We start from the raw sequence: 24,778 nt of genomic DNA, 5'->3' as shown, positions 1-24,778 counted from the left end.
AAAAAAAAAAAAAAAAAAAAAAAAAAAAAAAAAAAAAAAAAAAAAAAAAAAAAAAAAAATCTATATCATAGTTAAGGCTTAAGTACTTTTCTTAGGTCGGTTCTTTTTTGCTTATTGTTTTTTATTTTATTTTTTTTGTTTTGTTTTATTTTATTCAATCCTTTTATTCTTTTTTTTTTTCTTTTCCTTTTTTAACAAGACCATCGTATCCCGACAGCCGATGCAGTCAAACAACTTAAGTTTTATTTTTCTTTCTTCCCTCAGTGTTACAACTACAAGAATTAATTAATAATAACTTTATAAATATTATTAGTTTATAAATATTTAACAGGGACAAAAGCGATCGCGTTATTAGAAATAAGTTAATATAAATATAACGTATGACTTGGACGTTATGCTCGTTAGTCGTTGTTATTTTTATAAAAGATAAAACTAACAAGAAACTAATAATCTTTGGATTGGACGATGTTAAGCGGCGCAAGGAAAAAAAAAAAGAAAATAAAAAAAAAAAAAAAAAAAAAGAAATATATTAAAAACAAGTTAAATAAAACGCGCACGAAGAAGCACGAGAAGGACTACGATTTTTTTCATTGGTTTTCTCGATTAAATAATAACGTAACAACAAACGAGAAAGAACAATTGGCATTAAATATATAAGAGAGAAAGAGAGAGAGAGAGAGAGAGAGAGAGAGAGAGAGAGAGAGAGAGAGAGAGAGAAAGAAATAGAGAGATATAAAAAAAAAGATGATAAATAATAAAGAGACAAGTAAATAAACATACAAAAAAAAAAAAAGAAGAAAACAAAAGAAAACGAAAGAGAGACAGGCGAAGTGTTAAAAAATGAAAAAATTAAGAAGGCCGGCTAGCGTGTCTAAAGGCGATTGGTGCGGGAATAATACCAGGAAAGTGCTGGTTGGGTTTGAACTTGACTTTGATTTTGGATTCGTTGCTCTACCTTCACGGGACTTGGACCTGCTGTTAAAAAACTATCTTCTAAAGCCATGGATGCTGGTGAGAACAGTACTGAAGTGTCCAAACTTTTGCTCTAGAAAATAAAAAGAAAGATAAATAAAAAAGAAAAAGAAAAAACAAAATCATGAAGAAACATATGATCTCATAAAAGATGTTATCGCTAAAATCGTTAAAGATAAATATATATTTTTGTCAGAGAGATCTTACCGGCGTTTCAACGACAAAACTCATGTCAGTATTGTCATGGGGAACATTCGCCCAAGCTTGACAGAGAGCTTTGCGTGCCCTTTTTCCACCAGGAGCACTATTCTCTTTACCCCGCCGCCTCGTAGTACAATATCCAGAATCTTGAAGGATGTTGCTCGTACTCGCAAGACTCTCTCGATCAGTTTCTTGTTTAATTATCTCAGTTAAGGCATCTAAGTGGCTAGGTGTAGCAGGTAACTGAGTAGTCACGCCACTTCGTCGTTCCAGCTCAGCCAGAGCATTTTTAAACGGCGTTGGCGTTCTTGGAGTATTACCATCTAAATATATATCAACGGGAAGATTATATTTTATAAGAATAATCGACGACGAATTTTATTATTCTTTTTTCTTTTATTTTCGATATTTTATTAAATAACTTACCATTTTGACTTCGTCGCAAACCCGTTGGCTGTGGTGTCGTGAGTGGTCCAGGACTACCAGTTTTTGGAGTACTTGCTCGAGGCCAAGTGGATGTTTCAGGACTTAGACTATTTAAGAATTGTGAGGGACTGAATGGAAGTTGTTTTATGGGAGTAGATGGCGTAGTATTGCCATTATGCGTCTGTTGACCGGTTATTATCAAATAATCCGATTGATTCCCGCTATCGGGTGTTTCCGTTCTCTGTGGTATCGATTGAATATTTCGTCGTCTACGCAGTATCGGTGGAGGACTACTTTTTTCTCTTTCGGTGAGATGAGTCGAGGTCTCTTCCAAGTCGGGCATTGGAAGTAATCTTATCTCGGCGTTCCTTGAATCCACAGTATCGTTTTGTAGCTCCATACTGAAATACCTAACGAGAGAAAGAATGTTATACGTAACTTTGAAAATAATAAATCACGAAGGAGAGATTAAAAAAAAATATATATATATATATACATATATGTACGATCACGATCATCTAAGAAACTATTTATTTACTTGGTGAACGGCGAAATATCTTCCGTTTTTACTCTCGAAGAAGGATCCGTTCGTCTAGTTGAAGAAGAAGAAGAAGAGGACTCGATCTCTCTTTCCTTCGTATTACTCCGTTCACGTTCTGGCACAGAATGAATATACGAATGTCCATTGTTCTGTTGCTCCCACGCACCAACCCAATCTAAAGATTCCATCTTTATCGATTGGGTCGCGTTAGTATTCGACGATAAAATTAAACCATTGTCGTTACTGCTAGACGCAGTCTTCGTTCTTCCATTTCCAAGGCACATTTCTTCGTCCATTGAAATAAGATCCTTTCGCATCGTTATAGTTTCCGATGCTTTCCTCCTACCTCTTCCTAAAAATGTTTGTACGATCGAGAATCACTTTCAGTACATTCTTTATATCTCAATTTTTAATAGAAAAACAAGATTAGATAACATCGATGTTATGATACTATATTATAACAATTTTTTTTTACCTCGCGTACCAACCGTGCATCTTCCTTCCTCAGCTTCGTACTTCCGTCTCATTGTACTATTCCAATGATTCTTAATCGCATTATCAGTTCTCCCAGGCAAAAGTTTAGCGATTTTTGCCCATTGATTACCGACCCTGCGATGAGCCTCCACTATGATCTTATCTTCCGCCTCGGTCCACGCAGTTTTCTTAATTCCTGGATTCAAATGATTATGCCATCTTTCACGACACTGTTTACCGATACGGCCTTTCAAATGTCGCGCGATAAGGGTCCACTTTTTAGGGCCGTATCTTTCAACTAGTTCGACAACTTTTTCGTCCTCCTGGAGGAAAAGAAAAATAAAAAATCGAGATGAGAAATTTTTAAAAAAAGAAACAGAGGAGGAGAGAGAGAGAGAGAGAGAAGGGGAAGAAAAAAGAAGGAGAAATCTTCGTGGAAAGGAAAATCGACGGTGGACGTCGTAATCGCGACCGGTCTCCGACCGAGTCTGAGAAGAATTCAAAGGAATTCTCTTCTGTTAGAAGGGATAAGGCAAAAAGAAAAAAAAAAAAAAAGAAAAAAAAAGAAAAGAAAAAGAGAGAAAGGAAAATTGTGACCAGGGATAAACGATTCTATGAAGGAAGAAACAAAAGAATATAATATAAGAGAAAATTCGAAGTTAGACAAAGTTTATAATTTAAAATGAAAATTGAAAACAACGATGTCTACTTTGCTATGCATTACATGACAAATTTAGACGAAGCAAAGTTTTCAAACATTGTTGATTTTTCTGAAATTTTTACAGACACATGGTCCGTTTCTTTTTGAAAGCGACGCTCAAGTTCATTTTTCGTTGTTTCGACAAAATTAAAGATTAGCATGTTATATTGTTACGCGATTTTTTTTATTGGCTAATTTTAATTCCAACGAAGCATTGGCATTTTTGAAGATATTAAATATTGACCAAGTTATAAATAAAAAGTTTATATTAAATTAATTACAAGTGATATTTAAAAAAATTGACTCAAAATAAATGGTCCATATATATATAGACATATATCCACACACACACACACACACGTGCATATGTATAGAAAGAGAAAAAGAAAAGAGAGAAAGAGAGCGAGAGAGAGAAACAAAAAAAAAAAAAGAGAGAAAAGAAAAAAGAAAATAAGAAAATTAGGTAAAGTCTAAGAAAGGGAGAGCCAATACGAGGTCGAGGAATCTTGGGGGAAAGAAAAGGAGCTTTGTAAGTAAGTGACCGCGAAGAAGGAAAGATGGATGAAGAGAATTAAAGAAAAGAAGCAAGGGCACGTACCCACAAACACTTGGGAATCGTTCATAAATCTAGGCAACGTTTTGTCCGACATAACATTATTATATACTCCCATAATATGACATATATATATATATATATATATATATATATATATATATATATATTAATGAGATTAAACGTTCCTAATTATTCCTCTTTTTCTTTCTTTCTTTTTTCTTTTCTTTTCTTTTTTTTCTTTTTTTTTTCTATAGACCAACAACAGACGCACGATAATTTTATTTAAACAATAAGATTACTTGAAATATTTTTGCAATGTTATCTAAAATGAGAAACTGCATTATCGACGGAGTCCTTTCGAAGTCACTCGTTCGAATTGCCCTTGGCTGTTGCCAAGTGCATTGGCACGGGACCTGACGACGACGCAGCATCTCCGTGACCGCAGATCTTTTTTTCTTCTTGCATACCCCCCACCGAGTCTACTGGCAAAGTTCTCGCGTAGGCGGTTGGTAACTATGTTTGTTACGTTCCTATACGTTCTGTTACCCGGTAACGAAAGTAAAGATTCTTTTCTGTTCCATGGGAAAATCAATTCCACAAGAGTTTTCCACTTGTCCTTGGAATATCTCGTTGAGAGATTACACCATGAACGACGGACTACCTTCGACAGACGGTCACTTTTACTTCTACTTTTACTTTTACTTCTACTTCTACTTTTCGTTTCTTTTCTTCTTAAAATTCTTTTTTCCTACTTGCAATAGAAAAAAAAAAGAAAAAAAAAAAGAAAAAAAAAGAGAGAGAAGAAAAATGATTTGCCAGGCAAAAATTTCTATGGGAATATAACATAGCGAAGCATTAAATACTTACTGGACTATCTGATTTTTCTTTGAAAAGAGTTGTTAAATAAAAGGACCACGTTTTCCCCAGCGAGAAACGTTGAAAGAACATTGAGATAAGAACGTCAGGTACAGAGAGAGACAGGGAGGAAGGGAAGAAAAAGAGAGGGAAGAGAGAGAGAGAGAGAGAGAGAGGAGGGAGAGAAAAAAGAAAACTGGAGGATGTTAAAGGGAACGGTCAAATATTTTACATTAAGAAACTTTACAGACTATGACAGATGAATTCTTTTCCCACGTGCGGTTCCATCCTTACCTCCTTGGTCCAAGGGCCTTTGATTAATTCCGGATTTACGACTTTTGCCCATCTTTGTTGACATTGAACGTCGCTCCGTTCGGGAAAATGAGCAGCTATACTGTCCCATCGTAATCCGTTACCAAGTTGTTCGGCATTACTGACCAGCTGCTTCAATAAAGCATCCTGCAACGAAACAGATGAGTTAATAGAGATTCGTATTGACTGATTGTTTAATTACAAATTCAAATGAGATACAAAAAAGAAAAAAAGAAAGAAAGAAAGGAAAGGAAAGGAAAGGAAAGGAAAAGGAAAAGGAAAGCATTTATAATCCTCATGACAATTATTATCTGCATAGATTTCGAAAAAAAAAAAAAAAAAAGAGAGAAAGAAAAAGAAAACTCGAGAGTCCCTAAATCGATGACGATGATGATTGTGTCCCCCCTCCCCCTCCCCCTCGTCGCCCATCTCTTCCCTTTACCACTCATGGTTATAATTCTCTTATAAAAGGTGAATGTGTACACGGGCACGGTTCACGAAAGCGCGATCGATTCTCGCGTGTGCTTTCCCACGGGAAACCATATGTCGGTCGTGAGCACCGTTCTGCGAATCTTCGCACATGTACACGTACGTATACATATATACATACATACTCACATACATACATATATATATATATATACCTACATGCACATAAATATATAACACGTATAACACGACGGACGGCCGTGAGAGGCGTCGAAGAACAACACGAGGGCATCTGCCCCGAGGCACGACGCAACTCGTTCAAAAACTTATGAAGGGTGGCACTCTCCTGGGCTGGTCCTTTTTGAGGGCACGTTCCATTGTTCCGACCCCTGCCGTCCTCTTTTTAACTCGCATGAGAGTTAGCGCCGTAATGATACGGCCGAAGGATCCAGAATTCGGAATTGCCAGACGGATGAGAGAATGAAAAAAAGAGAGAGAGAAAGAGAGAAAGAGATGTCCCTTTTCTTACCTCTTCCTTCGTCCAGCGACCCTTATTGATATGTTTCCCTTGGCCCTGAGAGTTGACGTTCGAGTTGCCAGGATTATTCTGTGACTGACTGTTACTCGCTCGAACGATACCAGTACCATACTCGTTCTCAGAATCTTCACCACTGCTGGAGTCGTAGCCGGATCGCGATCTAAAAATTCAAAATGCGTGATCAGTTATCTCGAAATCTAGTTATCTGGATTTGGACAAATTACAGAGATGAGGAAGAAAAATAAAAGAGGAGAAGCGCGTGGGAGAAAAGAGGAAAGGACTAGTTATAAATTACCATCTTCGAGCGGATGAAATTGATTCTTTTTTTTTCTTCTTTCTTCTTTTTTTATTTTTTATTTATTTTTTTTTTTCCCTTCTGAATTAACGATCTTTGCTTTAGGAAGACATTTTATTCTATGTAATAGTCTTAAGAAGAAAAAAAAAAAGAAGAAGAAGAAGAAGAAGAAGAAGAAGAAGAAGAAATCGAGTTGGTCGAATCAGAAGCGTGAGAAGGATCAAAGTTCGTTGACCTTTTTTACTTTTTTTAGGATAATGCTAAATAAATTGACCGAAAATTGTTCTCCGTAAGGAAATCTCAGAAAGATGGGTGGATAGAACCATTCTTTGTCGTGAGACCATTGTCGTTATCCCTTTCCTCCTACTCTTTGGTTCCTTAACGAAAAAAGAAAAAGGAAAGGAAAAAAAAAAAAATACAGAGAAAACAGGAAAAAAAAAAAGAGTAGCTTCCAGACACCACCCCTAACCACATCCTGTCCGGTGTCAGCTTGTGCGGTCGTGTATTCTTTCTCTCATTGTCTTTTCCCCCTTTTTGCACGTTCTAATGGATGCACAGGATACGTCTTGTCAACGGCCCTGATGCAATTTCTTAGCTCTGATTTTTTTCTTGTCTCTTACTGTTCCTCTTAATTTTCTTTCAATTTTTCAAAATCGAATCATTCCGAAGACGAGAATAAAAAAATAGCAATAGCATCGAACGAGGAGATATTATCATCATCATCTCATCATCATTATCATCATCATCGTTGTTGTTGTCGTCGTCGTCGTCGTCGTCGTTGTCGTCGTCGTCGTATGGGGGATGGCGACTACCAAAATGGATAATCGTGATAAACAGGAAGAGAAAATAAAGAAAAGGACGGCCGATAAGAGTCCAGTGGACCATCTGCGTGGCGTCGCATATGTTTATGTCACGTGCGCTCACAGTTACGTCCCGTAAATGCTATCATTGCATAACTTCCCCTTTTTAATTCCTCGTTCGAGGAGCATACACAAAGTTGGGAACGATCTTTGAATTTAGCAGCTGTTGAGAAGGAGAAAAGAATAATCGAATAATCGGGAAGGATGATCGAGCTTCATCAATGACATTGATGTAGATAATAATAATAATAATAATAATAATAATAATAATAATAATAATAATAATAATAATAATAATAATAATAATAATAATAATAATAATGATAGTAATAATAATATTAATAATAATGAGGATGATGATGATGATGATGATGCAAAAAAAAAAAAAAATTGATAAAAAATATTCGTTCGAATAGCAAAGCAATGAAACGAACCACGACTGGTTCTATTAGCTTTTACCAAATGATTAAGTGAAACTTCTTTAAACCCGTAAGGAATTCTTTCGAAATTCTAGCAAGTTATTAGATATTCGCGATGAGGTTGGTCGTTGGTCGTCGAACGACAAGGAAGTAAAAATGTTTAGAGAAAAAGAGAGGGAGGTTAAGGTATCGTGAATGAATCGTAAATGTATTCGAAGGCAGTAAAGGCGTGCCCCGTGTCGCGCCTTTCTGCGTTATGTAAGTAAAGAAGAATCTTTCACCTTCGTGAAACTTCAAACGGTCGCTGACTATTATCCTTGAGCTTTATTGCTGAAGCGCGTGGCAATATCGTACAATTTATTTGATATTTTTGTTACAAATATCACGTAATTGATATAACATTATTTGTTATTCTTATTATCGGATTAAAATATATGTATGTATGTATATATATATATATATATATATATATATATATATATATATATAATATGAATTGAATTTCTATTTGTCGATTATGTTTCGTCAAGTTTTAAGGCTTATGAAAGTTATTCATACACGCGTATGAATAATTCAAGACGTATAAACGGAATCGGATTAGGATATTCGTAGGAGTACGGATATTATCGAATAACCTGTTTAGAATTTATTTACAAAGAGAATTATAAATCTCTAATGCAAATGGATAAAAGGATCACGTATTTAAATTAAAGGAGATGATAGGAAATTTCATTTTTAATAATCTCAATTAATCCTTAGATAAATCTTTGTTAAATTAATGTTCGAATTTTTATTTCAGTACCGAGTACAAGTTTTTGAAAATTAAAAAAAATATATATATAAAAAAAGAAAAAAAGAAAAAAAGGGGGGGGTTTTTTTTTTGTTCAAACCAAACAAGTGTTATACGTATATATGTATATTATGTTATATATTATATATCCTTTCGTTTGAAGAAATATAACTTATCAACCTTGCACCACACTTAATACGAACAGGAAGAGAAATGAACATTGTTCTCCCTATTTGTCGCGCATATTCACGGATGAAAGCTGTTAAATGTCGTTTATTTCTTCCTGTGTCTCATATATCTTTCTCCATCTTTTCTTCCTAACTTCCTTGCACGTGGGTTAACAAGGGGACAGATACATATTAATGATACATCAGCGATGGTATCGTTTGAGTGCACGTGTAGATACGAAAAAATACATGTTTATATATATATATATATATAATACAGTCCTTTCATCTTTTCTACTTGAATGAATTTCTAACGATTGAATTTCATATTGATTAATTTCCTCGGTAATATCATTTAATTCCAACTCAAAGCTCTATGACGCTTTCGTTTAAGCCAATCTTATATTAAAAAATAAATAAAGAAAAAAAAAAAAAATCTTAATCTTCTTAATGATAAGATAAGATCCAAAAGAAACTACACGAGGAAATTAGAAATTGGCTAATCCGTAGATCCGTTTGCCTTTTATAATTAAAAAAACATTCGTATATCTTGGTTAACTAAGGAGCTAAGATCATAATTAGCTTTTCTTCAAGAGATTTAATAGTCGACAGCAGGTGTCTGGTAAAGGAGGAAACAGCTGCCACTTCTCTCTTTTTCACTCTTTTTCTCTCTCTCTCTCTCTTTCGAGTCACAATTTATATGATCTTCATAGTACTCTGTTAGAATTGTCCTTTTTGTACCTCTCGAAAGGGACGAGAATTTCTAAAGAGTTATATAAATTACAAATTGAAATGGGATTAACTTCGATTTATACGAATAATTTTTGTATCATTCAAATTTCGTTTCAAGAATTTTACTTTAGTTTTTGATGAAATATATTCAACTTATATCAACAAACTTTCATTTCGAAAATCCTAATAACGAGTATCTGTGAGCTGGCAGATTTAAAAAAAAAAAAATCTTGAAAATCAAAATATAGTAACAGTTTTTTTTATAAATAATCCATAAATATTCCGAATGTGCAATTAAAAAATAAAAAAAAAAAGAAACAGTACAAGAAAAATTTGCGACTAATTCATCGTGTATCCGAATTAAATCCTATCCTAAAAAACCTGCAATCTCTTCGAGGAAACGATTTAACAATATTTTACAAAAAATATATTCATATGATAGTCCTGCATATTATTACAATATCAATTATTGTTCTATAATTGTGAATCATGCAAAAACTAATAATTTCAAATAGAATATAATTTCCGATCAGATAGTTACTTACAAAAAAGTTTCGAATCTATTATTAGATTCTTAATATATTATATAATTCGAGTCTACATGAAAATATTACTTTGATTTTTCGAAACGTACTCGTAAAAGATCCAAATCGAATCTTATTTAAATACCAAGTATATACAGATCTATCGTTTTTTTATTTTCCGAACAAATTATATAGAAGTTTTCGAATCCAAACTTCGAAGTCAAAGTACAGAGTATCTATTTGCGAGACACTTCACATCCGATCACTAATTACAATTGTTATATTTCTTTATTTGAAAAGTTACACGAACAAAAAAAAAAAAAGAGAGAGAGAGAGAGAGAGAGAAGAAAAAAAATATATCAACAATAATAACATAGATATTTGTCATCGATGGATCGTATCCATTAAAAAAAAAAAAAAACTTTCGAAAAATAATCATGACGATTTTTTTTATTTTGAGTGGATAAGTTCATTGTCCCTTGTTACCCGATTGCGAATTTCACCATTCATGACGAATGACCACGAGCCAAATGGTATAGAAAAGGAAAAAATAAAAAGGACTACAAGGACTACTTACATGGCCATCTTCTATATATATATATATATATATATATATATATATGTATATATGTACGAAGTATGTGATACGTACATATACATACATACATACGTACATATATGTACAAAGTGTGTATATATGTATACATACATACATACAAACAGTGCATCTTTGGCTATATATATATATATATAGACTCGTGGCTTGGCAAGCCACGAGACATCTGCCGAATTATCAAAAGTTTCCCCCCTTTTTTCAAACACGCTTCCTCCATTCTCCTGTCCCAGGGTACAGTAAGAAGGTTTCCCCTCTTTCTTACGACTTCGGGGGCGCCCTTCGGCGTTCAACGCGTCGTCTTCTTTTCTCCCTATCCAGCACCTTCCTTCTCCTTTCCTTCCTTCCGTCCGGCTGTCGTTCGTCACGCAACAATAAGGTCATCGTGCGAGCTACTCACACATCATCAAGAATCCTTTTTCTTTCCCTTATCCCGCAAACTCGTATATATATATATATGTGTGTGTGTGTGCATGTATGTAAGAATGAAAGATAGACCAACTAGTAGTGTTGGGTCTCTTAAGAATTGAGAATCATATTGCCAATCATGAAGATGATTTAAATCGTTGAACTACTTTTAACGAATTGGTACACGACGAGTGTTATTTTTTATATTCTTTTTTTTTTTTTTTTTTTTGGCAAAGTTCTGTCGATAAAGAAAAATAGAGAGACAGAGAGAGACAGAGAGAGAGAGAGAGAGAGAGAGAGAGAGAGAGAAAGAGAGAGAGATAGAGAAGGAGAAAATATTAATTTCCGATCTTGATTTTTCATAGTTACCAAAGAGACCAGGTGCATAAATCCAAATAGCATTCGTTCCTATTCGTGTCAGCTGCTTCCCTTACGTTCCACCCTCTTCGTTTTTCCACCCTTCGCGTTTCTTTGAGCTACGAGAGAAATGACGGTGGTATCCATACTCTTTTCAATCGTCATTTTCAAAGTTAATGTCTCGTACACAAAGATGTTCAATAAATCTAATTAAGAAGGACCATGATTGATCAATTGTCTATGACATCTTATTGTTAATCGAAACGAATGATCGTTCAACGAATTTTCAATCCAAAAGGATTATCGAACGTCATAGTATTCAATCGGATCTCAATTCGATCTCATTTTATGAGTCCGAACTTCTTTTTTTCTTCGTGAATCATATGAATGGAATTATAAAGATTAGTCTTCTTTTAAACGACACACGAACTCGAGAACGAGATTCTTAAATGGCTGCTCTTACGTTCGTTATAAACGTCTCGACATGAAAAAGAAAAAAAAGAAGAAGAAATAATAATAATAATAAAAATTCTATAAAGCTCGTCTTGGCGCCAACTACTGGTAAGAGTTGGCGACAGTGACGTAAGTGAACGTAACAATGACATTTAATTTGTTCAGATCAAATATGCAAAACGTGGATCATTTTCTTTAGGAATAAGTCTTCGTTGACCTCGAAGATCATGTTTTGTTTTACTCGATAAAATTGCAGATAGACTGACGCAAACGTTTCTTTGACGAGAGCAACGAAAACGATTTTATTTCTATACGGAGATATTCGAAAAAATGTACGACCGGTGCTTATGTCTGTCCTGATCGATGTTTGAAATTAGAAAGCGAAGAGAAAGAAGTTAGTTTTCTAGTTAGAAGAGAAAGAACACGGTCGTTTTCGAATTATTCATACGAAGTAGATCGTACAGGTATGTTTTTTTCTTCTTCTTCTTCTTCTTCTTTCTTTCATGACTCAACGTTTCTATTGATTTTGATTAAATCGTTCGAAGAAGAGAAAAAAGAGACTAATATTTTTTAAATGTTTAAGGACACTTCTGTCGATTTTTATTTATGCAAATTATTATTATTTTCATTTGTGCGCTAGGAATCTCTTGATCTGATAAGAACGATCGAATAAGACGGATCACATTTTCCAATTTTCATTTCGAAAATGTATCGGTGAAAGTGTTGTTGGTCTCTCTGCGAACGATCATTGCAAGCCGTATCTATTAATAGATCCTTCACGCAGCGTGGTACCTCGACGACTACGAACACACGCGTCTGTACACCGACTGTTTATAGAAAGTAACTCCTATCAGCCCCCATGTGGAGATCACCCTCCGATCGATCGACTTTATTTGAAAACGATAACAACTTTTATAACTTATTCATGTGATATATTAAAAAGTGATCAGAAATATTCGGATATTTACTTATAATTAAAAGAAAAAAGAAAAATAAAAATAAAAAATAAAAAAAAAAGAATGTTGAAAATCTCTATGAAACCTTATCAATTATTTGTAATCAATAATTTGAATTAATCGATGAATGAAATTTTTTTTTTTTGTAAATGGTACGATCATGTAAATGATTAAATAAAAAGAGAAAAATTAAAAAAAAAAAAAAAAAGAAAAGAAAAAAAAGAGAATATAATCCAATTACGATAAAAAATAAAAACGTGATCCTGTGTATGTTCATACTTTTTTCTCTTATCTTGTTTCATATTCTTCAAGCGACTGTTTTCAATAGATCAACCGAAGTATGACTCATCGAGAACGCCAAAGGGTAGAACGGTCAATTTGGTACGAGTTTATACACGATTTTAAATAAAACAAAATTATTTTTCTGAACTGTCTCTCTCTGTTTCTCTTTGCCGACAAAAAAAAAGAAAAAGAAAAAACAGGATAATTAACTAAAAAAAAAAAAAAAAGGATCGTTCGATTCTACGTCCGTACGAACGTAGCCAGCGTAGTCCGATGCGAACAAGGATCGAGGAAAACGACAACACCAGGGTGGAAGCCCTTACGAGAGACATCTGGCTACCACCTGCCCCGATGCACTCGCACCGACGTCGTATTTCCCCACGTAGAAATACGAAGAGGAGAAAACGCTTGCACCCGCCATTACTATGACGCACGGGTGTGTCTAAATATCGAAGCTAGTAGTAGTAGTAGTAGTAGTAGAATAGTAGTAGTAGTAGTAGTAGTAGTAGTAGTATCGGTGATAATGATGATGATGACGGTATGTTGGTGATAGTAGTGTTGTTGCTACTGCTGCTGCTTTTGATGATGATTATGATGGTAGTAGTGATGGTAGAAACCATGCTGAGTATCGTCAAGGGGAGAAACATATATGTATACGTATACCTATACATGTTCATTACCTACACAAATGCACCTATATATATATATATATATATATATATATATATATATATCTTCGACCCTTCACGAATCCTAAAAAACGCGGGAAGTCTTGGGGTCTTGCTCGTTTTCATCCCCCCTACCCCTTCTTAGCATATATACCATCCCCATCCCCATCCCCATCTCTCTTTTTCTTCATCAAGGTATCCTTCCTTACCAATTGTGCATATATATATATGTATGTATATATGTATGTATTACATAAAAGAGAGTTCCACCCGGTGCTCATTCCCATGACAAGTGCGATGGGTAGTTTCGTCCGTGAATCTTTAATTCCAGCGTGGGAATATAAGGGGTGAATTCGAGTCTTGTGCGATTCGGATGAGAGGACGATCCGATGCGATCCGATCCGATTCTATCCTATCCTATCCGATCCGATCCAATGCGAAAAAAGTTTTTCTCGGTTGAGTGCACACAGAATAGGTAAGTACGTACCTGATGCGAATGTATAACGCTAAGGGGTGAGAAAAGAGTAACCCTAATATCTTCACTTTTTTTTTTTTTTCTTTTACCTTTCTTTTCACGAACATTATAGACAAATAAAAGTATGCCACGGGAAACTTTATCAAAGTTCATTCTCGCGAGCCTGATCAAACTTTTTGTTTCTTTTTTTCCTCCTCCGTGTTATTTTGGTATACGTAAATATAGAGGGTGAAACGTTTAAATACGTTCTTATGATCGACGATTTCTATTGGTCGCTTCTAAAGTGAAACTGAAAAACTTTTGTTTTTATATTTCGAATAATTTTTATGTAACGATTAAGTAATTTTTGCAAAATCAATTTCGTTAAATTTCAGAATAGATTTAAATACCTCCCCGACTACAAAACATTTCGCTCTCTCTACTTTAAAGGGACCTCGATTAATATGGAAAAATAGGTTAACAACTTCGTTCAATAAAATCGATATTCCTTTAGCTGTTCGGAATAAAATCTTCGAGCGAAATTTTTATATTCGGTATGATATACCTATTCAAAATTTTATATTCAGGAATATATATATATATATATATATATATATATATAACAAAAAAATTCTGATACACAAAGTATTTTTTTTTATTTTTTTCAATCATCGCTATATCAATCATCGGATCCAATATAAATACTCGAGTTTCTTCCCTCGTTATATTATCGAATAAAATCATTAATTCGAGGGAAAAAAATTCGATAATAATTTTAAGAATCTAATACTGCGAATATGTCATAGAACATTTATTATTTTATCATCACGTAAAACGAGACTTGACCGGAAATAGGTACAGATGCGAAACGTCTCTTGGTCTGACACCTTGCCCGCTTTTTTTTTTTTTTTTTTTTTTGATTCCTCTTTCATACTTGCGGATATATGTAATTTATAAAAATTTGAAAGGGGAGAGGGCGTTCTAGAGGGGGTCTGGAAGGTAGTCTGAAAAAGGGAGGAGAGTGGAGGTTGCCTGAAAAGGGAATAATGCCACGTAAAAACAAATTTCTTGTTCTTGGTCTCGGTTTTAATCTTGGTCTTGGTCATTGAACGATGTAAATAACCAGACTTTGGAGTCTTTCTTGACTCGAGCAGATGCCAAGGTACTCGAAAAGAGTAAAGAGAGAGAGAGAGAGAGAGAGAGAGAAAGATTGCGTGTGTGCGTTCTTACACGGGACCCTCTCGTCGATGTCGTTCAACGTCGTCGAGCATAAAAAGAGCGCCGAGACATCGTACGAAAATAATGCTAAATGAAAGAATGAAGGAACGAGACCACGAGGAACACGATAGAAAAGCCGTCGACGTCTTTCTCTCCCTTTACAAAATGTTCAGGCCCATCTTGGCGAAACGTCCTTCGTTTCCAAAGAACTCCGAACCCCTTTGCGAAATTTGTAACTCGATTCATTTTAAAAAACCAACCCCTATGAGAGATAGAAGAGGGAAAGAAAGAAAGAGAGAGAGAGAGAGATGTTACTCACTTTTCTTCTACGTCGGATATGTATATAAAAAAAAAAAAAAGAAAGAAAGAAAAAAAAATAGAAAGAAAAGAAAAGAAAAGAAAAAAATAAGATAATAGAATCCGTCTGGAAGGGTACGTAAGTTGATGTACTTACTTAGGTATTTTTTAATCTATAGGTACCTACCACAAAACAGATTTTATCGTACGAATTTCGTTTCATTATTGTCGAGCTTATTGAAAGGGTTAAATCTCGTTATGGGGAGAAAAGAGGGGGAAAGAAATTCATGGGATCGTATGTAAGAATACATACCGTGCGAGCCGCGGTGTAACTTGTTACAAGTTATCCCGGTATATATTACAAAAAAAAAAGAAAAAAAAGGAAAAGAAAGAAAAAGAAAAAAACTTTTAACGGTGCTTTAGCGAGGTATTATAGTTCGCATGATCTTCGCTTTGAATGATCGTTCAGATAAATAAAATAATGATAGAGTACTTAAACGTATTGCTGTTCGTGAAAACGAGTTTAAAACGTGTTTCGTTCGTTCGTTCGTTCGTTCGTTCGTTTAAGAGAGAGAGAGAGAGAGAGAGAACTTTTCCGTATTATAGATGTAAAAAATAATTATGTATATGATTCCTCGAATATTAAAAATATACAAGATTATTTTTTTCTATTTTATTAAAACGAATTATGCAATCGATATCAATTAAATAAATTCGTTTCTTTTCTGTTTAGATTCCTCATTACGTTTGATGAAAAAAATTATACAAATGAAGTTGGCCAATGGATACGAAAAATAATATTTAAGATAAAAGGCAGCATATTATGTTAGAAAAATATTTATATCATATACACATGTTTGCAATTTATTTTAACACGTAATATCGTTGTATTTAAAAAGGTCAATTCTTTAAAAAAAAAAAAAAAAAAAAAAAAAAAAAAAAAAAAAAAAAAGCCATCAGATATATCACATAATCATTATCTAATTTCCAAAAATTTCTATTCCACTTAATTATCATTTTTATTTACTCTATTAATATAGAATACCAGTCACGATTATTTTAATCTTGCAAAGTATACTTCGATATTTGTTTCTTCGCTTCGTTGAGAAGGAGATCAGGAAGTCCATTCACAGAATCACGATGCATCCTTTACACGAACTCTACAATCGTGTATAGTATATGTATGTAAAATGTGTATACGTATATACGTACGTACACATATACGAGAAAAGAGAGACGATACGTTTTAAATATATTAGTAACGAAAGCTTTAAGCTCTCCAGATAAGCCAGAAGGTATTTAATAAATTTTTTTTTGACTTGTTACTATAATGACAAAAAAAAAATTTACAGGGAAAGTTTGCGAGAACTTTTAAGAAACGATGACGAAGTATATTCATCCTTGGAATATAACATACAAAGGGAGACACGGACTCTACGCACATTCAATATTGTATATATGTTTCTCAAATGTTTCTTTCGAATGGCAAGGTCAAACGACCTTGGTAAGTAAATACTTTCTTTCGTCGCCACCCAGGAGAGACTATTTTCTAACTTCGTAATGTTAAGGGCCAATATATTTCAAGAAGAATATATTTGACTACTAGATAGAATACATTGATTTTTTAAATAACTCATATTGCCATTTTTTATCGTAATATATTTTGATAATATGTTTCAACGAATATACTTGACTATGATAAGAAATATTGATTTTGAAATAACACAAGATATGTGTGTGTGTGTGTGTGTGTAAAATTATTATTAAGTCCTTTAAAAAAATTCTAATCAACGTTAAGTACTTAACGATATTAATCGTCTTAAATCTTTTTTTTTTCTTTCTTTTCTTTATCATATTTTTATCTGTAATGAAAAAGTAATCCTTATCTAAAAATCGATTAAAATAATAATACATCGAAAGTAAAAAATCTACAATTTTTCATTCACTTTTTATTGGCATCTTTCATGAGTCATTAAATATTAATGTAAATTTATATATATATATATATACAAAGATATCAATGTCGTCGCTTCATTCATTCATTTTTATTGCGCGTAGGAGTCGTCGAGCTTTCTTTTTATGAGACAAAGAGAAGGAGAAGAAGGAGATAGATATATTAGTGGATATGAAAAACGAAACGGTATCCTTAACCGGCCAAAGAAAATAACGAAAGCAAGGTATGTATGCTCACATTCTCTATCTCTTTCTCTCTCTTTTTCGTTCGTTCATCCTGTAGTACCTCGAATCACTTTGACCTTCTCTCGTCAATGTTAGCGTTCCAACGTTTGTGAAGCTGTAACGTCCTTCTACCTGGCAATTTCACGTCGAGGATATGCTAATGTATGATTCGCCAAAACTTCTCATGATTTAAAAATCTAATACTGAGACGGCGTCTATATGTTAGATGTAACATCTAACAACACTACGACGAATACTTTTCAAATCTCTATTAAACCGCAAAAATTAGCCGATTAAAATTTGATCGTTTATTTTGATTAAATTTAATGCGATAAAGAACATGTACGTATGCGTACGTATGTAAAAAAAAAAAAAAAAAAAAAAAAAATAACAGAAAAGAAAAAGAAAACGAATAGAAAAAATTATAATTCGACAAGGATCATTCAACTACGTTAAACACAAGGACAAATTTTCTTAGCTCGTTTCAGATTGGAAATGAACATCGTGATTATTTACAATTAGTTTCTTTTTCTTTTTTTTTTTTGACTCATAGATAAAGACAAAAGTCGTGTCAACTAAAATATCTTTTATAAAATAAATATATGCACATTGTAAGTACATTGGGTACATGTACATATCTTTACATATGCAAATAACGTAAAGTAATCTTTTCTTTTTCTTACTTGCCAACTTACTTATTATATATATCATCGCACTACGAACATTGCGAAATTGAACGATAAATTATAGAAGATGACAACAACAACAACAACAACAACAACAATAATAATAAAAAAAAAATCAAAATAAAAAAAAAAAAGAGAAAAAGAAAGAAATCCAAGCGACGAATCGTTGAAAATAAGATCGTAAGTAAATGAGATGGCGCGGAGGAAAATAAAACGAATAAAAAAGAAAAGAAAAGGAACAAAAGCAAAAAAAAAAGATCAAATAAATTCTCCTCCCTCTTCCTTCCCCTTCCCTATTACCGATTAAATTCTAATTTTATCCGACTTAACCATCGTACATATGTGATTACACAAGTTTTTATAAAAGAACAGTGTAAAGTAAAGATCTTATGATGGACGAAGCTCGGAGCCATCTGTCTTTAAACGACGAAAAGGGTTAACGAGTGAGTTGGTTGGTTGGTTGGTTGGTTGGTTAGATGGTTTGCTTGCTTGCCTGGTTGGCAATGAACGAGGTTCTTCTTAAACCGGGTTTAAATCTCCGGGTTTAGTTTCTCCGAGATGGTAGCCACTCGTCTTCAAGCTGTGAACTACGGACGAGAATGGACTCGAGGAAAAGTTGTCCTTTTACATTTAAATCTACGTAAGTAAGTACCTTCGATGTCATTTAACAAACGTTCCTCTACCAAAAAGTAGAAATTCTTTTCTTTCTTTCTCTCTCTTTTTTTCTTTATCTAGAGTCATCCAAGAAACGAAAAATAAAAAGAAACCGGTGTGAGTCTTCTTTCCTCGATGACTCGTCGAACGTCGTAATCGTCTATCTATTTATTAATTCCTCATCCCATCCACCCTCCTTTTTTATTCACGTACGATAAAAATTGGAAAATGAAATTTTCCTTGATATCGGATTATCTATTCACTTGTAACTGTATATATGAAGTCATTTATGATTGTAAAAAAAGAATTTTGTTTAAAAAATAAAAAAAAGGACATAGAGATAAAATATTTCGAAATTATTTAATTAGGTAACGAATTGACGACGACGACGATGATGATGATGATGATGATGATGATATTAATGATAAAATTATATATAATTATTACGACTCGTTGTATGTAATATTTGTATCTAAGAATGGACAAAATTAATGTGGATAATTAATAAGTACGGAAATAACGTTCATACGTAAATACTTTCGAAATTTAATCGAATATGGTTAAGTGAAAATCGTAATACGACGCGTAAAATAAATGAGTTAAAATAAAAACGTTAGTTAATGAAATAGATCGATTCTATTTGTTTCCTATTACGCAAGAATTCCATAGATTTAGTAACGTATAGTAAATAGATGTTGTTTAATAGTTATTCCGAGAGCATGTATATACATACATACATATATGTATGTATGTACAAAACAGCTTAGGAAGCGGTCCACGCTACACAATCTGTGCCACGATAAGAAGCATCCTTTGATAGCGACACATTCAAGACGGAAACTAGCTTGTTTTATTGCTTCTACGAATGTTTGTATGTACATACATACGTCTATAAAAAAGCAAGAAAGAAAGAGAAAAAAAAAAAGCAAGAAAAAAGAGATAGAAAAAAATTAAATCTATTTTCCGCTATTTTCGATATGTGTGTACGTTCGTACGCGTGTGCGTGTGCGTGTGTGTTTGTACGTGTGTATTTATATATACATATGTATGTAAGTGTCGATAAACTCGCTGCAACTGCTACAAGGCCGTGTAACGCAACGTTTTAACAGATAACCCGATTGGAATTATGATTTAAACTAAACGAACGACGACGATGATGATACAAACGACGATTATTATCAAACTAGAAATATCTAAACGAGAAAAAGGAATTGTTTACGTGTATGTATATTACGTATATTTAAATTATTACGTTATTGTAAAAAGATATCTAAGAAATTATAATTATCTATATAGATATTTAAAACATTAATGTTATGTAGTAACATTATATTATATGTATGTATATATATATAAATATATATAAAAATTATAAAAAATATATATATATATATACATATAATTAATTAAAGATACAGGATATAATATATACAAAATTATTATGTTTCATCACATAATATATTCTATAAATTACGTATTTCATCACATAATATATTGTATAAATTACGTAATAAAATATTCAATAAATTACGTATTTAAATTTATAAGTATATTAATCATTATCGTTGTAGATACATACGTATATATTATACATATATGTATATATATATATATATATATATTTCCTCAACTTTGTGAGCAATTATAACGTAGTATCTCGATGCGGGTACGATTCGATACGCTTTTCGAAAATCTTGTTTCTTCTTAAATAATTGAAGAAATACAACTAATGAAAAGACTATCTCGAGGATGACACTTTAAAGTGCATTTTTCAAATTCTTTCGATTATTTAGAATACATCGATAATAAACTCTACGTAGTTTCGTTTGTTTCGCTAGTCGATAACGGAGTCACTTTTTTAATAATCAAATTCGAGAATATTACGAAAAAGAAAAGAGAAAACAACTATTTCTCACTTTCTTACCTTTCTTTTCTTTTCCCTTCCCTTTTTTTATTTTTTATTTATATTTCCTCTTTTCTTTAACTTTTCTTTCTCGCGTCGTTCGACGAATGTCGAGAAAAAAAAAGAAAAAAAATATATATATATATATATAAGAAAAAATAAATAAAAAAGAAAAAAAAGAAGAAGAAGAATAGAAAGAATGAATCTACTCAAAAGGAGTTGCTACTCACGCTTCGGTCGGTGGTGGCGAATAAAACGAAGAATTATAGGTGTTCACGTCAATGGCCTTCACTGGCACCAACAACCCCCTTGGCAGGCCGTCCATTCTCTCTTCCCTCTCCTCCCTCTTAATATGTCGTTTTATCCTTTTCTATCAATCGTATCTTCCTCGGACGAGGAAAGGTTAATCGCACAGCACTTCTAAGTACTGCACCAATCAAACAAACATATACACATATATATAATATATGCATGTATGTATGTATGTATGTAATGATGTATATATATATATATATGTATGTATGTATGTATGATGTATGTACGTGTATATATGAATGAATGAATGAATGAATGAATGAATGAATGAATGAATGAATGAATGAATGAACGTATATATGTAATGTGTGTGTGTGATGTGTGTTATGTGCAATACACCACCACGCATAAAATCTAACTTCTTCCCCCAAAGAGACACTCGCGTATATCACTCGTCCTTCGTTTCACCGAGTCTCATCGTTCAGTCTTAAGAAGAAAAAAGAAAGAGAGGGGGAAGAGAAAGAGAAAGAGAGAGAGAGAGAGAGAGAAAGAAAGAGAGAGAGAGAGAGAGAGAGAGAGAGAATGGGCACGATGACTCCCTCACTCACTCTTTCACTCACTCACTCACTCAATCACTCTCCCTTACTCTCTCTTTCTCCTTCTCTCTCTCTCTCTGTTTTTGTTGAGAACCAGGAGAGAAAAAGAAGACAAAAAAGAAAAAAAAAAAAAAAGAAACACACGTCCGAATTTCCCTCGATATATAGGACGTAGAAACACACTTACTGTTAAGCGAACGACGCACAACAAACACTCGCGCATACGCCGATGCCGCCGATTTGTTTTTTTTCTCTCTTAGGGATCGGCCATGTTTATAAAAGAACCGTGTCGTATCGTCTCTATATATGGAAATATAGATATGTATTGAGTCTCTGTCTATATATATATATATATATCCGTTGTTTCCTTTGTTTTCTTTCTCGCGTATTACGCAGTTAATCTTCTCTATTAATTGTACTCTTCGTTTCTCTCTCTCTTTCTCTCTCTGTCTCTCTGTCTCTCTCTCTCTCTCTCTCTCTATCTCTATCTCTTTCTCTCTTTCTCTCTCTCAAGCAGTGTAGGAGAAAAAAAATGGCGACGGCCGAGGATAGACGCTCTGTCACTGTTAGAGAGGTTAACTTCCGGCGTGGTAATAAAAATGTGCTTGAAACGATGACAACCGATAGCTCCCACTTCGCCTTCCCTTTTTATCGATTCGCATGCACGCCAGCAGCAGCAGCAGCAGCAGCAGCAGCAGCAATAGCAGCAGCGGGAGGCAGCAGACTACTGCATGTCTTTCTCCTTCTCTCTCTCTCTCTCTCTTTCTAAGTTCTCTATCTATCTATCTCCTTTCTCCCCCACCCCACACACTCCGTGGTCCCCTCGCCCCTTTGCACGACGAGTTATAACCGTTTAGCACCACCCTTCATGATAGTAAGCTCTTCGCTTGGAGAGCAATTGGTCAACTCACAGACACAACTACGATGCGACGATGACGATGACGATGACGATGACGACGACACACACCACTCTCGACACTTTCGATCGATAGATCGACGCGGCGGCACAACTACACTACGATATAGTTCCTATCTTTTTCTTTCACGTTAGTACATAACTCTTCGTTGCGATTACTTTAATATTCTGTCTTTCTCTCTCTTTCTTTCTCTCTCTCTCTCTCTCTCTCTCTCTCTCTCTCTATCTATCTATCTATCTATCTATCTATCTATCTATCTATCTCACTCTTTCTTTTTTACTTCTTCGAAGACCGATCGATCGATCAACGATTGCACAGTTTTATTCTATTTTCCCTCGTTGCGTAGCGGTACTTACGCGTCTCACAGTTGGTCGTTCGTTTCGTAGTGTACGCGCGTGTGTGTAGAGAAAGAAATGTATATATACATACATATATATATTCTCAGAGTTCTTTTTAAGTATAGAAAGAGAGAGAGAGAGATAGATAGAGACATAGATACAGGGAAGAAGAAACAGAAGAGAAAGAAAAAAAGGGAAAGAGGGAGACAACGTCCTCGAGCTAAAAGATCTTACCGCGTCGGCATTTGGTTACGAACTGAATGTAGTCAGTCAGTCGGCTAGTTTCGGCTCGGCGGCCGAACGCGCCAAGGATCCGACGTCGGGTGGCATCGTGGATAGAGGAGTGGGGGAAGAGCCGGCTCTTAAGGGGGCGAGAGCTCGATGGTAGGAATGGTGGGGGATAGGAAGGTAGGTAAGTAGTTGGTAGGGAGGGGTGAGGAGTGGGGAGGGAAGATCGGAACGTATAGGGCATCGAGCTTCGCCAAATGCCTCCCTACGACCGACTCGTGCTGAGCGATCATCGAGCAGCGTAGAGCCATGCGGTTGAAAACGCCCTTCACCTCTCCTCTCTCTGTTTCACTGACCGACCGACCGGTCTATCATCTCATCCTTTTCTATCTATCTATCCACCGTCTATGTATGTATATATGTATCTATCTATCTATCTATCTATCTATCTTCCTCTATCTTTCTCTCGCGTAGAGAAGACAAGGAAATAACAGACGTAGGGATGGTTGAGAACTCGACTTACTTGATCTATGTATATATGTATCTACGTACATAAGTATGCATGTATGTTGTATGTACGTATATTTGTATGTGTCGACGATCCGAAGAAAAAGAAAGAGACATAGAAAAAGATAGTCGTATCCGGTGGAATTTAAAGCACCTCTCTTTTCCCGCGTATACCGCGATCAAAGAAGACAGACCTCGGGGATACCGAGGAATACCGATCGTTTGTTTTCCCCCAATAGAAATAAGTTAAGACGCGGCGATCGAAGGATTACGTGGAGGAACGTACAATTCGTGAGGTTATGTTTGTCGTACTCGAGGTTATTTAAGGTTACACACGCGTACTTACTGGTAGCGCGTCGAGCAGATCGCGCGACTACCAATAGATTCAATGGAATCCTATAGGAAATCCCTTGGTTTGCTTGCGTGTACTTTTGTCGATGACGATCAGTTAAATACATGAGTTTAATCGAATGCACACGCGTTAGCAACCAAAAGGGCAACTTTCTTGGAGATCGGACACTGACGAATGTAGCTTTCTGAGTGCCCCGTAGCACCTTGAAGCAATTTTTTTAATCGACTGACGAATAGAATTCTCAGAAAAAATTTCTCTCTTTCCTTTTTTTTTTTTTTTTTTTTTTTTCATTATTTATCAGAAAATTCTCAAATATTTCTTTTAGATCGTTTCCACGACAGACAGCGATATAATCAATCGAACCAAGATAATTACATCGTCACAAAAACTTTTTAAATTCGACGAGAAATTCTTTCAACATTGCTTTTATATAATTTTCTTCTAATGAATGTTTTTTTTTTCTTTTTCCTGAAAATAATTATTATTGTAACGATCTTGTCGATATTTATTCTGTTCGTTATTTTCTACGATACTGGCAAATCGCCGAGTTTGTTGTCGCCCGATCTTTTGTCGACACTGCGCGTGCGATCTAAGCGCGCGAATATTTAATTCATAGGCTTGTTCCATGACGAAGTTCGATGATTTTTTCATACATATATATAAAAAA

At 34.3% G+C, this 24,778-nt stretch overlaps 1 protein-coding gene across 7 annotated transcripts in view; it reads right to left on the bottom strand.

Moving 5' to 3' along the window:
- LOC122630084 (transcriptional activator Myb) overlaps nt 1–24,778 on the bottom strand; it is a 35,321-nt gene that overhangs the window by 3,076 nt on the left and 7,467 nt on the right. Inside the window, exons 1-9 of one of the 7 annotated variants that reach the window (XM_043814173.1) lie at nt 22,681–22,841; nt 21,149–21,345; nt 5,996–6,164; nt 5,020–5,184; nt 2,616–2,937; nt 2,138–2,492; nt 1,600–2,009; nt 1,180–1,496; nt 956–1,045 (exon numbers count right to left, since the gene is read on the bottom strand). In XM_043814173.1, the coding sequence (XP_043670108.1) occupies nt 956–1,045; nt 1,180–1,496; nt 1,600–2,009; nt 2,138–2,492; nt 2,616–2,937; nt 5,020–5,184; nt 5,996–6,164; nt 21,149–21,243 (1,923 nt within the window). In that variant the 5' untranslated portion in view covers nt 21,244–21,345; nt 22,681–22,841. Of the gene's footprint in view, nt 1–955; nt 1,046–1,179; nt 1,497–1,599; nt 2,010–2,137; nt 2,493–2,615; nt 2,938–5,019; nt 5,185–5,995; nt 6,165–21,148; nt 21,346–21,575; nt 21,610–21,956; nt 22,212–22,680; nt 22,842–24,778 lie in introns of those variants that run through there. The other 6 variants (XM_043814169.1, XM_043814171.1, XM_043814170.1 and 3 more) reach the window with 6 other exon arrangements.

The sequence above is a fragment of the Vespula pensylvanica genome, chromosome 6 (assembly GCF_014466175.1).
Source record: "Vespula pensylvanica isolate Volc-1 chromosome 6, ASM1446617v1, whole genome shotgun sequence".
Classification (NCBI taxonomy): Eukaryota; Metazoa; Arthropoda; class Insecta; order Hymenoptera; family Vespidae; genus Vespula; species Vespula pensylvanica.
Note: the sequence above shows the minus strand (reverse complement) of the source record. Positions and strands in the feature narration are given on the sequence as shown.